This window comes from Quercus lobata, chromosome 2 (assembly GCF_001633185.2).
Source record: "Quercus lobata isolate SW786 chromosome 2, ValleyOak3.0 Primary Assembly, whole genome shotgun sequence".
Taxonomy (NCBI): Eukaryota; Viridiplantae; Streptophyta; class Magnoliopsida; order Fagales; family Fagaceae; genus Quercus; species Quercus lobata.
This window is the reverse complement of record NC_044905.1, coordinates 49,415,201-49,425,952: the sequence shown is the minus strand read 5'-3', so window position 1 is coordinate 49,425,952 and position 10,752 is coordinate 49,415,201. Positions and strand designations below refer to the sequence as shown.

The 10,752-nt window shown below is 37.4% G+C and overlaps 1 protein-coding gene across 1 annotated transcript; it reads right to left on the bottom strand.

Annotated features, from left to right (window-relative positions):
- Positions 1-987: 987 nt before the first annotated feature.
- Positions 988-1,839, bottom strand: LOC115965663. The gene has a single exon (XM_031084940.1). The coding sequence runs from the start codon at positions 1,837-1,839 to the stop codon at positions 988-990; it is 852 nt and encodes a 283-aa protein (XP_030940800.1).
- Between the last annotated feature and the right edge of the window lie 8,913 nt (positions 1,840-10,752).

Here is a 10,752-nt window from a genome sequence, read left to right as displayed (position 1 = left end):
AACACTTTGAAATTCAACCATGGGGGGCAACAACTTAGGTAGCCTGCCATTCTTCTCCCTAGAGTTCAGTATCTCATTATAGTCACCAATACACACCCAAGGTAGTGTAGAGCGACTGTGAAGGTGTCAGAGTAACCTTTATGTCTTTGGTTTCTGTTGTTCATCGGGGTATCCGTAAATCCCCTGTTAGTCTCCACGGTAGGCCTGAGGGAGGGAGGATCCGTGTGTCAATGTGATGAGGGGAGTAAGTATACGTGTCAAGTACCACTTCAGTTTTCCATAGCATTGCCAAGCCACCTCTTCTACCATCACTGGACACTGCAAGCATCCCCTGAAATCCCAACTTTGCCTTTATTGGTTCCATCTCTCGGACTGTCAATTTTGTTTCCATGAGAAACAAAATGATGGGAGCTTTATTTCTCACCAAATCGGCAAGAACCTCAATTGCCCGGCGGTTCCCAAGTCCCCGGCAATTCCAATTGATGATGATCATTGTGATCAGCGGGGCTGCGCCGCAACCTCCACCGTTTGATCAGTAGGTTGTGTTGAATCGGCCACACCCTTAAGCCTTTTAGTTTTTGGTTCATCATCCTGGCCATCAAGGTTGTTTGCATGGTTGGAGCATCTCTTTTTCCCAACTGAGGTCATGGTATGTGACGTGGCTGAGTTTTGTTTTGGTTTAGAAAGTTTTTTCCAGGTGGCTTTTTGTTTGACCAGTGGGTCCTCTGATGTTGTACATGGGGATGTGGAAGAAGACGTGACAATAGTTGTTGTCTTCCCATAATTGACAGGCACGCAGTAGAGTTCTTCCTCGTAAAGGCCGGTTTCCATGCTGGTTTGGTTGTGATTTGACGTGATAATGCTTTCAGTCAGTATCGGGTCAGCTAGTAACGTGAAGGGAGGGGATATAGGGATGGTAGGTTGCATGAAAAGCTGCACTGTAGGTGTCGAGCTAGGCCTGGGCTTTTCCAAATTTTCCGCATCTTCCTAGATTGTATTGCACATGCCTGTGGGGTCCACTGGTAGCGGTGTTGGTTCGGTCACTGCGGTGGTATCTCCCCGGTGTCGTTCCGGGCTTCTCGGTTTGCTTCTCTGCGCATCAAGTTTGAGCCGAGTTCCGACCTTCAACCACTCTCCATATGGTTTCTCGTTCTTGTCCTCTTCATTGGCTGACTTGCACTCTTTCAGTTCATGGCCCATTTTACCGCATGCGAAACACCAGCCCACGAGACGTTCATATCGGAAAGCAACTTTTGCTTTGTCGCCCTCTAGACTGACAATAGGCCCACCCCACCGCAGCAGTCTGTCCAGTGGCACCTCCACCCGTATTCTAAGGAAGCAGGCTTGATCTGCTTTTATTGCTTTGCAATCCACTTCAATGACTCTTCCCAACCCCTGCCCTATGTCCTGACCTGCTTCTTTAATGTTTAAGTCAAAAGGCAGCCCCCAGACTTGGACCCACAAGGGAATATGAGTGAAGTTCATTGTTCTAGCTGACATGCCTTTCTTCCATCTTCGTAGGGCAAGGATTTGATTGTCAAAGCACCAGGGACCATTGTTCCAGACCCAAGTGAGTTGACTCTCCAATGAGAACTTAAACTGCAATAGCCCATCTCCAACCTCCACCACCTTCAGATCATCACCCATTTTCCACATTGATTGCAATAGATTCTTGGCTGCTCTCATATTTATCGATCTAGCTGTAAGGAATTTCCCGATTAAGCTTAAAGAGTATTCTTCCAATATCTCTTTTCTTCTTACTGGTCGGATTGTGATGGCTTTATCTTCCTCTGTTGTTAGCTGCAATTGTTGAATACGTTCTAGGACATCAGTGTCCATGGTGCTCCGAAAGCAAAGGCTCTCTAGTCTTGAAGGGTCAAGCCTAGGAGAAAAGAGAGGAAGAAGGCTCACTCACGGTGAGAAGCAACACTCCTACTCAAAGGAGAAGAAAAAAGTTTGGCATGGAGTGTTAAAGAAGTTGTAATTAAGTCAACTAAACGTCCAATGTGATTCCTTCTCTCTCTTTCCACACAATTTTTTTTTTTTTTTTTTTTTTTTGAGGGACGTTATGTTCACCTGTTAACAGTCACTCAGTCATGCTTCGTTTATTTTCCTCAGTACAATAGATTACCCGTAATCAGTTCCTACCTTTTTTTTGAGTTTCACTCAGGAAATGAATTCGTGGGTTCTCTCATCGTCTCCTTTTCTTGTTTCTTTATTTTTCATATTCTTCTTTTTCATCAAGATTCTCTATCTTTATGCGATGAAGATATGCACGAGAGCTGTAGCAATTTGTTCAACTGTGGAAAGTTGAATAACATTGGTTTTCCTTTTTGGGGAGATAACCGACCAAATAGTTGTGGCTATCCTGGACTAAAGCTCAATTGCCAGGGAAGTGTTGCTACCATAAAGATTATGAACGTGACGTACCAAGTGTTAGATGTCAATCCCAAGGCCCAAATACTCAAGATTACGAGAGAGGACTTCTCGACTGGGATTTGTTCACCAGAGTTCGTGAATTCCACCCTCGATCCTTCACTATTGGATTTTGGCATTGGTTTACAGAATCTTACAATAGTCTATGGCTGTGATTTTTCTTTTATACCTTTCCCAGGCCTCGGACAATTCAATTGCCAAAAAAATGGTTTTGCGCGCATCAACTGGGGAGCTTATGGGCCTGGGGAATGTAAAGAAAGCGTAGTTGTTCCTGTTCCAGTTCAGTTCGGTCCGTGGACAGGAATAGAAATAGTTCAGTCAAAATTAGAGGAAGCCATTAGAGAAGGATTTGATGTAAAATGGAAGGTGGATACAGCGGCATGTCTTAATTGCACGGCATACAAGGGAGTATGTGGTTATGACCTGAAGCGGAATCAGTCAACGTGCTATTATTCCTCACCAGGTACGTATTCCACTTGTGTCTATAATCGATTTGCATCCTCACAATTTATCATCTCAAATGGACAACACAGCACCACTACTTATGTCATTCATCCCATAAGCGATGACCAAATCATTCTATTCATTTTTGTTATCCTCTTAATTAGTCTCAATAGATTGATTTGCAATATAGATAATTTTTTAGGGGAGAACTTTTGGGGTTGGGTCTGATAACTAGTACTCTGGAATTTTATAGATTAGTAGTTGTAAAAGCCCGGAAATTTTATGTCAGCAGTCACTCTTTTACCTATCATGTTTGAATATTTTGACAAAAACAATAATCCTCTATGCCCAAAAATATCTTTAATTTGGTCTTCAAATTTCTTCCCCCACCCACCCCCCCCCCTTTTTTTTTTCTACACGGCTAATTGATTATAAGTAAAATGATGGCAGATGCTAAAATGACAACAAATTAAAAACTATAAAGACTAAAATGAAAGCTATAAAATGTTGAGCACCAAATTAAAAATAAAGCTAAAATCCTTGATGATTAACAAGTAGAAGTGGTCAATTGATACAATAGTAGGTAGATTTGAAGAGTTCGTGTGATGTGTTGTGCTAATTTCGCTATTAGATTGTACTATCTTTGTCTTAGCGTACTATCCATTTATTATTATTACTTCTTTCTTTTTTTCATAATATGTAAAACTTTTATTGAACCAAAAAACTATACAACTTAGGAGGAGCCCATATTAGAACCAAAGCAATGCTCCTGTTAGATAACATCAACAAAAGCCTGGGGGCCTGAATCAAAGAAACCATAAGCCTATTCTTCAAAGACCACCTAGCCAAAACATAAGGAGATTTATTAGCTTCCCTACTAACCCAATTGAAAATACATACACTAAAAGCCTCCGCTAGATTACTAACTATATATCTCCAGCTTATAATCCTCCAAGACAACTATAACCTAGGCCCTGAAACGCCTCTATGCAAGCTTTGGAATCACTTTCGATAATTATTCTCTCCAACTTCTAGGCTTTGGCTAGCTGCACTGCCCATAGTATTGCTTCCACCCCTACTTAGAGAGGGATAATGGTATCGGCTTCTTTAGATGCAGCCAAAACCATTGGGCCTCTCCAAACTCTAGCGACCGCCGCAACAATTGAGAACTCTTAGCCCACTGCACCGTTGCAATTAAATTTCACATGTCCTTTTGGAGGATGAGACCATTTGCTGTGGATTTTTAAGACATAATTGTTATGTGGGATCTCACTTCTCCAGTCGTGTTCTTTTTTTAGCAAGCATAGATTCCCAACTAGGCTGTCAATCTCAAAAGTCTTCTTTTCAAACAACACCTGGTTCCTATTTTTCCAAATCAATTCTAGTATTATGGCTCCAGAAAAAGTAAAAGCATCCTTATGTTCCATATTCAAACCAAATATCATTGATGGATCTAAAATCCATCTATAAGACCTTCCCAACTTTGAAAGAATATAGCATCAGTTTTAACTTTCCACTCACTTCCAAACCATAATGCCCATGCGACTTGACAATTCCATAAAAGATGAATGGGGATTCAATATCATGGTCACATAAAACATAAGAAGTTTCTTCAATGAGACATACCCTGCTCAATCTATCCCTTGTGGGAGGGGCACCCACTGTAGCCAGAGGTGCATTTTTCAACCTGTCATGGAGCTTTGACTTCCAAATTTTCTTTAAGACTGGGTGGCTAGGAACTACGTTACCATCCATTGTTAATTCTCTATAAACTAATTTGACAGTCAATCTCCTTAACTACTTCTTATCCAGGTCCATCCATCCACCTGGGCACTATTCCATCTAGGTGTGTTCAATATGGCTTTAACAGAGGCTTCATCAAAATAAAATTTCAGCTTTGCCACATCACAACCTATTTTATCTTGATTCATTACCTGAGAAACCACTAAGCATTAAGTCTCCCCATGGCCTCTTCGACGCTTAGGAATGAAATCTGTAACATCTAGGATCCATGGCTCATCCCAAACCCAAATGCTATCACTATTTCCTATTCGTCTGCTTGCACCTTTTGCCATAAGGGGTTTAATAGCTTCCAGGCCTCTCTAAGACCAAGAAGCATTTTATGTTGGACCAGAATTTAGCCAATTATTGTGAACTCTATACTTGGCTCTTAGAATTTTGACACAAAAACTATCTCTATTGGAAAGAACCCACCAACCTAGCTTTGTTATAATGGCCATGTTAAAACTTTCAAAAGATTTAAAGCCCAACTCACCATCATGCAATGGTTAACATAACTCATTCCAGGAAATAGGAATAAAATACCTGACTACTCCAAGCTAATAGACAGACCAGACCATCTACAGTATATTTCTAAGCAACCCATCAGAGACTCAATCTCAGCTACCTTTGCTTTACAAAATAGCATAACATCATCTGTGCGCGTACGGTAATTTGGATATTCTCAGGGTCTTACTGCTGGGGTTGTTCAAGCCACCCGCCAAACCCGACCCAACCCATCACCACCAAATATGACTGCTCCAGTGGTTGACTATGAGTCCCAACCTTTAAAAACCAAATAGCGGCAAATCTTCTCCTCCAAAACCCAAGCAACCCTACCCAACTGTAAATACATCAAATTTGGCAATTTTAACCCATTACAACAACATTTTCAACTAGATGCAATGGAGTTCGGCTACCAACATAGCTAGATCCGGTGGAGATTCACTAGATTTAGCAGGAATTCACTATGAATTCTTCGCAAGATTTGGTGGAAATCTCTCTGAATCCAACAAGATCTTTACTAGATCTGGCAAGATCTTAGATGAGTCTCGCCAGATCTTATAAGATCACGCTACTCCTCCTACTTTTTCGACGGTTTTTGGCTTCACTTGAAGCTGACCACCATCCAAGGATTACCCAATCCGTTTGACTCGATACCCTTACGATCAACTACAAGTCTGGAAGTTCTCCACCTGATCTAATTGGGTTGGTTTTGGGTTAGGCACAAACCCAACCCGAACCAACCTATGGACAGCCCTACCTACTACAATCTAAACTCCGTTGATATCGCCTTATCCAATTCTCTATTAATAAGCCTACAAAGAATTTCATGGCATAAGATAAACAAATAAAGGGAGATGGGGTCTCCCTATTTGATGCCCCTTGATGGAGTAATAACAAGCCCTTTACTTCCATTGAGCAGAAGGATGAATCTAATCATTGCTACACAATGTTGAATTGAGGAAATTAACTTTTGACTAAAAACTAGTTATGGAGGACAACCTAGATGTATTCTCATTTTAATTAGTCATAAGCTTCATCGAAATCCAATTTAAACCCTGTATAAATTGAAACTATGAACCACTTTTTGAGCTAAGACCACATTCTCTGATATCCACTTCTCAGGCACAAAAACAACTTGGCTTGGATCTATAATCCTAGGTAACAAAGGTCTCAACCTCTTCACTATAATTTTAGAAATTATTTTGTAATTAAAATTACATAAAATAATTGGCCTGAACTAATTGAAATTGCAAGCACCTTAGGTCATGGGGATTAAATTAAGGAGGGTATGATTTGATTCCTTTAAGATCCAGCCATCCCATTCTATTAGGTCATATGGGGGAATGTTAGTTGTTCATAGTAATGGAGGGGTGGATGGTGTTTTGGTAGGTTGGGGTTGCTCAAGTATAGAGAGGTTCTTTGATAAGGATAGAGCCAGGATTTCTATTTGGGGGGTCGAAGTAATATATATATATATATATATATATATTTTTTTTAATGATGATCCAAATTAGCACCCATTTATTAACAAAATATCAACAATTTAATAAAAAACACAAAATAACTATTTCTTAAAAAATTGCAATGTAATTATCTATCAAAATGAAATTTGATGTTCTTTTAATACTCAAAAATCATAAATGATTAATTCCGTACTTAGATGTTGCAAAAATTTCCATTTCAATGAATAAAATCAATGGGTGTTTTGATAATATTCATGGTTGCAAATCCCCATTCAATAGTTGTAGTGGAAATTAGAAGATTAAGTATAAGCTCAAATGTATAACCACTATATAAAAAAATAAAATAAAAATTAGTAGGCTACTAATTTTCTAGTCCTTATTAGCCATTGACAAATTAAAAAATATTTAACAATTTTTAGAAGCCAAATGTCAAATTATATTATGCTTAAATGGTGAAATCTATTTTCAATAGTAGTTTTGCATGATTTATGAATCTTATTGCTAAAACTTGTTTAAGCATAAAAAATATCTAATCGAAATAGTGCTCAACTATAAAGTCAATTTACTAATGAGAAATAAAAAAATAAAAAAATAAAAAATCCACTAGGTGGAACTAGCTAATTGAATAACACCCAAATCTCAAAATTTCAAAAATTTTAAAATAGTACCAAATAAGCAATCAACCAAAGTGTCATACCAATTTTTTTTTTTTTTTTATTTGTAGATAATTGAAATTTTTTGAAAGGGACAACAAACCACAAGTATGGATTAGATGGTCATTTTAATTAATTTTGAGTTTTTTTTTTTTTTTTTTTTTGGTTTAGATGACTATTTTAATTTTTTTTTTCAATTTTAAAGGGCCATATGAATTTTTAACCAAAAAATTCAATAATATTTATAAATATCATATATTAGGTGGAAAAAAAAATTTTCAAAAATCCAAGGGAGACCATGGCCCTCGGTGGCCTAAGGGTACCATTATGGCGTTGTCCTTGTTCTTTGGGTCCTTGTGTTTTTTGTACGTATCAATGCATCATAAAACATTTTAGAGCATTTCCAGAGAGCAACAAAACAAACGAAAATTAACATGAGAGCAAGCGCATCAACACACAATCTTTCCCTTTTGGGGAGCGCCTATATAAGCGTTACTAGGCGAAGAACCTTGGGAACCATTGCGATCCTTACTCTTAATGCGGAAACGTATAGTTGACAAAACTGGTAATTAGTATCGATGGTCATGCGACTTGAGAATTTGTCGGCATGGGATTCCATTCCGCTACATGCGGTACTAATTGTGCTGGATGTGGCCCGTATTAGGTACATTGATCGGGTTCAATTGAATTTTTTTTTAGTCATAAAGCTTTCACCATATAGGTTTCGTTTGGTATACGTTTATCATCTTTTTCCACAATCATTTTTCTTCGTCTTCCACTTCATATTCCAAGCGTTTAAAAGTCATCCTTTTATATATGATAATTAGAATTAATGAATGGTCAGTGATTAGATAGGTGGAAAATGGATTAATAGCCACATGTTGATAAAGTTAAACTGAAAAGGTAGTGTGGCGTTGCCCGTGGTGAAAGGTTTATGGTTTGCTCACTCACATATATGATATGGGTACGTAGAGTATCACAATGACTAATTTATTAAATTTTATTATTCAGTTATAATATTGCCTTTGTTTAAGTCCTAAACTCCCCCGATTTGATCAACTCTCATTTCCAATCCTTATATTTTTCCTTTAACAACCATACTCAAATTAGGTAATTAAAAAGAATCTTTTCTCCTCCACCCTATCGAGTCTTGACTGGAAAAGCTTCACTCTTCGTTTACCATTTAATTCTTTTCTATGCCGTGTTTTGGTTACGATCAAGTTTCATCCAGCGTCATTCATTCATTCTATAAGCTGTGGTATATCCAAAGCTAAGAAAATCCAATTAAATTTTTAAATAAGATTTCAATTTTGTGACGTGTTAATTCAATTTCTTAATTTTGGTAAAGATATTTACTACTCATCTATATATATATATATATATATATATTGTTTGTTCGTTTAGACCCTTTAAACCAGATTGTTTAACCTAATTAATTAACCAAGTGATTACTTAGGTTTATTATTCAGATCTAGGTTAAAAAAACATATATCATATCACGCACAAATGCAGAAAAGCAAATAACACAACAATATGATAACTTGGGAAAACCAATGAAACGAACCGTTTCAAGGTAAAAATCTAGAGAGGATTTGACCTAATTATCCTCAAGGTAAGGTAAATCCACTGTAAGAGAATTAAAGTTTTACAATCTGATTTAACCCTAAATCTATTTCTATCTCCAGTAATAACTTACTAACACGACTACGTGTAAGCTCCGAATCCACGACTCTTTCTTTTCTTAAATTTTATAACATAATTGTTATAAAATTTTGTTAGTAATGAGTTTATCATAAAAAGAAACAATTATAAATTGCACACTTATATCCATTATAATTATTCAGTTCAAGTAATGAGAAATAAATAATAAAAAAACAACTTTAGAGGAATATTATAGAATAAAAGTTGATATAAAATGTGTCTTTCTCTTTCTCCTTAATTCTAAAACAAAATACACATCTCAAACACTCACAATCAATCACATCCTTTACAAAACCCACATATCTACAACGTTTGACCTTAACATCAAAATTGTAATTGCCATTATCACTCAATATAAAATGCATGCCCGCTTTCCTTGGTTGTAGCCAACTCATACAGGTTAGAATTGAATGAGACAACAATTTTAGAGCTACGTAGGTGTCTCCAAAAAATTGAAGGTAAATGAAATCATTTTTGGTCTATTGTATTTGACATGGGATGACATGAATGGCTATGGGTAGGTATATATAAAGGAATAGAAATGCAAGAGGCAAAAATGATGAATTGAAATACAAATAATTTTGTGTGTATGTGTGATGGAAGAAAAGTTTTGAAACATTGAACCAAAAGATACAATGTGTAACGACCCCACCCCAACTGTGTAGATATTGTCCACTTTGGGGCCCATACCCTTCATGGTTTTGTTCTTCCCCAAGTTGCACTGGGGAAAATGCCTCTACACATTGAAGAGAGGTTATTCCTTATAAACATATTCTTATGTACTTTCCTAGGCAATGTGGGATTCCATGAAATGCAAGACCCCTCTTTTTGGATCACTACAATCCACCCCCCTTACGGGCACACGCGTCCTAGCGTGTGGGGCTCACACTTTCAGTTAGGGCATGGCTCTGATACTACAAATGTAACACCCCAAAATTATAAGCAATAATAGTTTATTTAATCTGAATAATCCATAAAAATATTAAATAAAAGAACTAGCAACCTTGAATCTCATCACAAAAATCAGAGCTCTAATTCAACAAATACAAAACATGCTCAAAATAATTCTCCAATACAATATTTAATGCCATAAAATAATAATAAAATCCTCAGTTCTACAAAAATAGTTTGTAACAGCTGTCTTCTAAGAATCTCTACTCCAGTAATCCTTCTAATATATCTATAATGGGAAATAAAGGGGGGTGAGATAACTTAATAAGTGGAATTCACTAACATTGGGGTGTGGGAACAAACTTTCAATGAATAATTCTTACAGCAATTTCATAACTTGTAACTCATCAATATTTATCTTTAAATATTTCATGTAAAAGAAAAATACCTTTATAACGTGAGCCATCATAATATATATATTGATACCATCACATAAACAATTTCCTAGGCTTTTCTTGTGGTCAACATTTACGCCCCATTGACAGGGTTGTGTTGTCCCCTTTTTGGGATTGGAACCTCCTTTCATCCCATTTCTTAAGGATGGCTTATTTGGAACCTAAAGGTACACTCCCTTGCTAAGGAGCTCCCTTTTGGATCCTCAATAGTATGCTCCCTTGCTAAGGAGCTATCTCCTAGGCTTTTCTTGTGGTCAACATTTACGCCCCATTGACAGGGTTGTGTTGTCCCCTTTTTGGGATTGGAACCTCCTTTCATCCCATTTCTTAAGGATGGCTTATTTGGAACCTAAAGGTACACTCCCTTGCTAAGGAGCTCCCTTTTGGATCCTCAATAGTATGCTCCCTTGCTAAGGAGCTATC

Excerpts from the sequence above, each read along its gene's own strand:
- LOC115965663 (XM_031084940.1), bottom strand. The coding sequence starts at position 1,839 with ATGGACACTGATGTCCTAGAACGTATTCAACAATTGCAGCTAACAACA.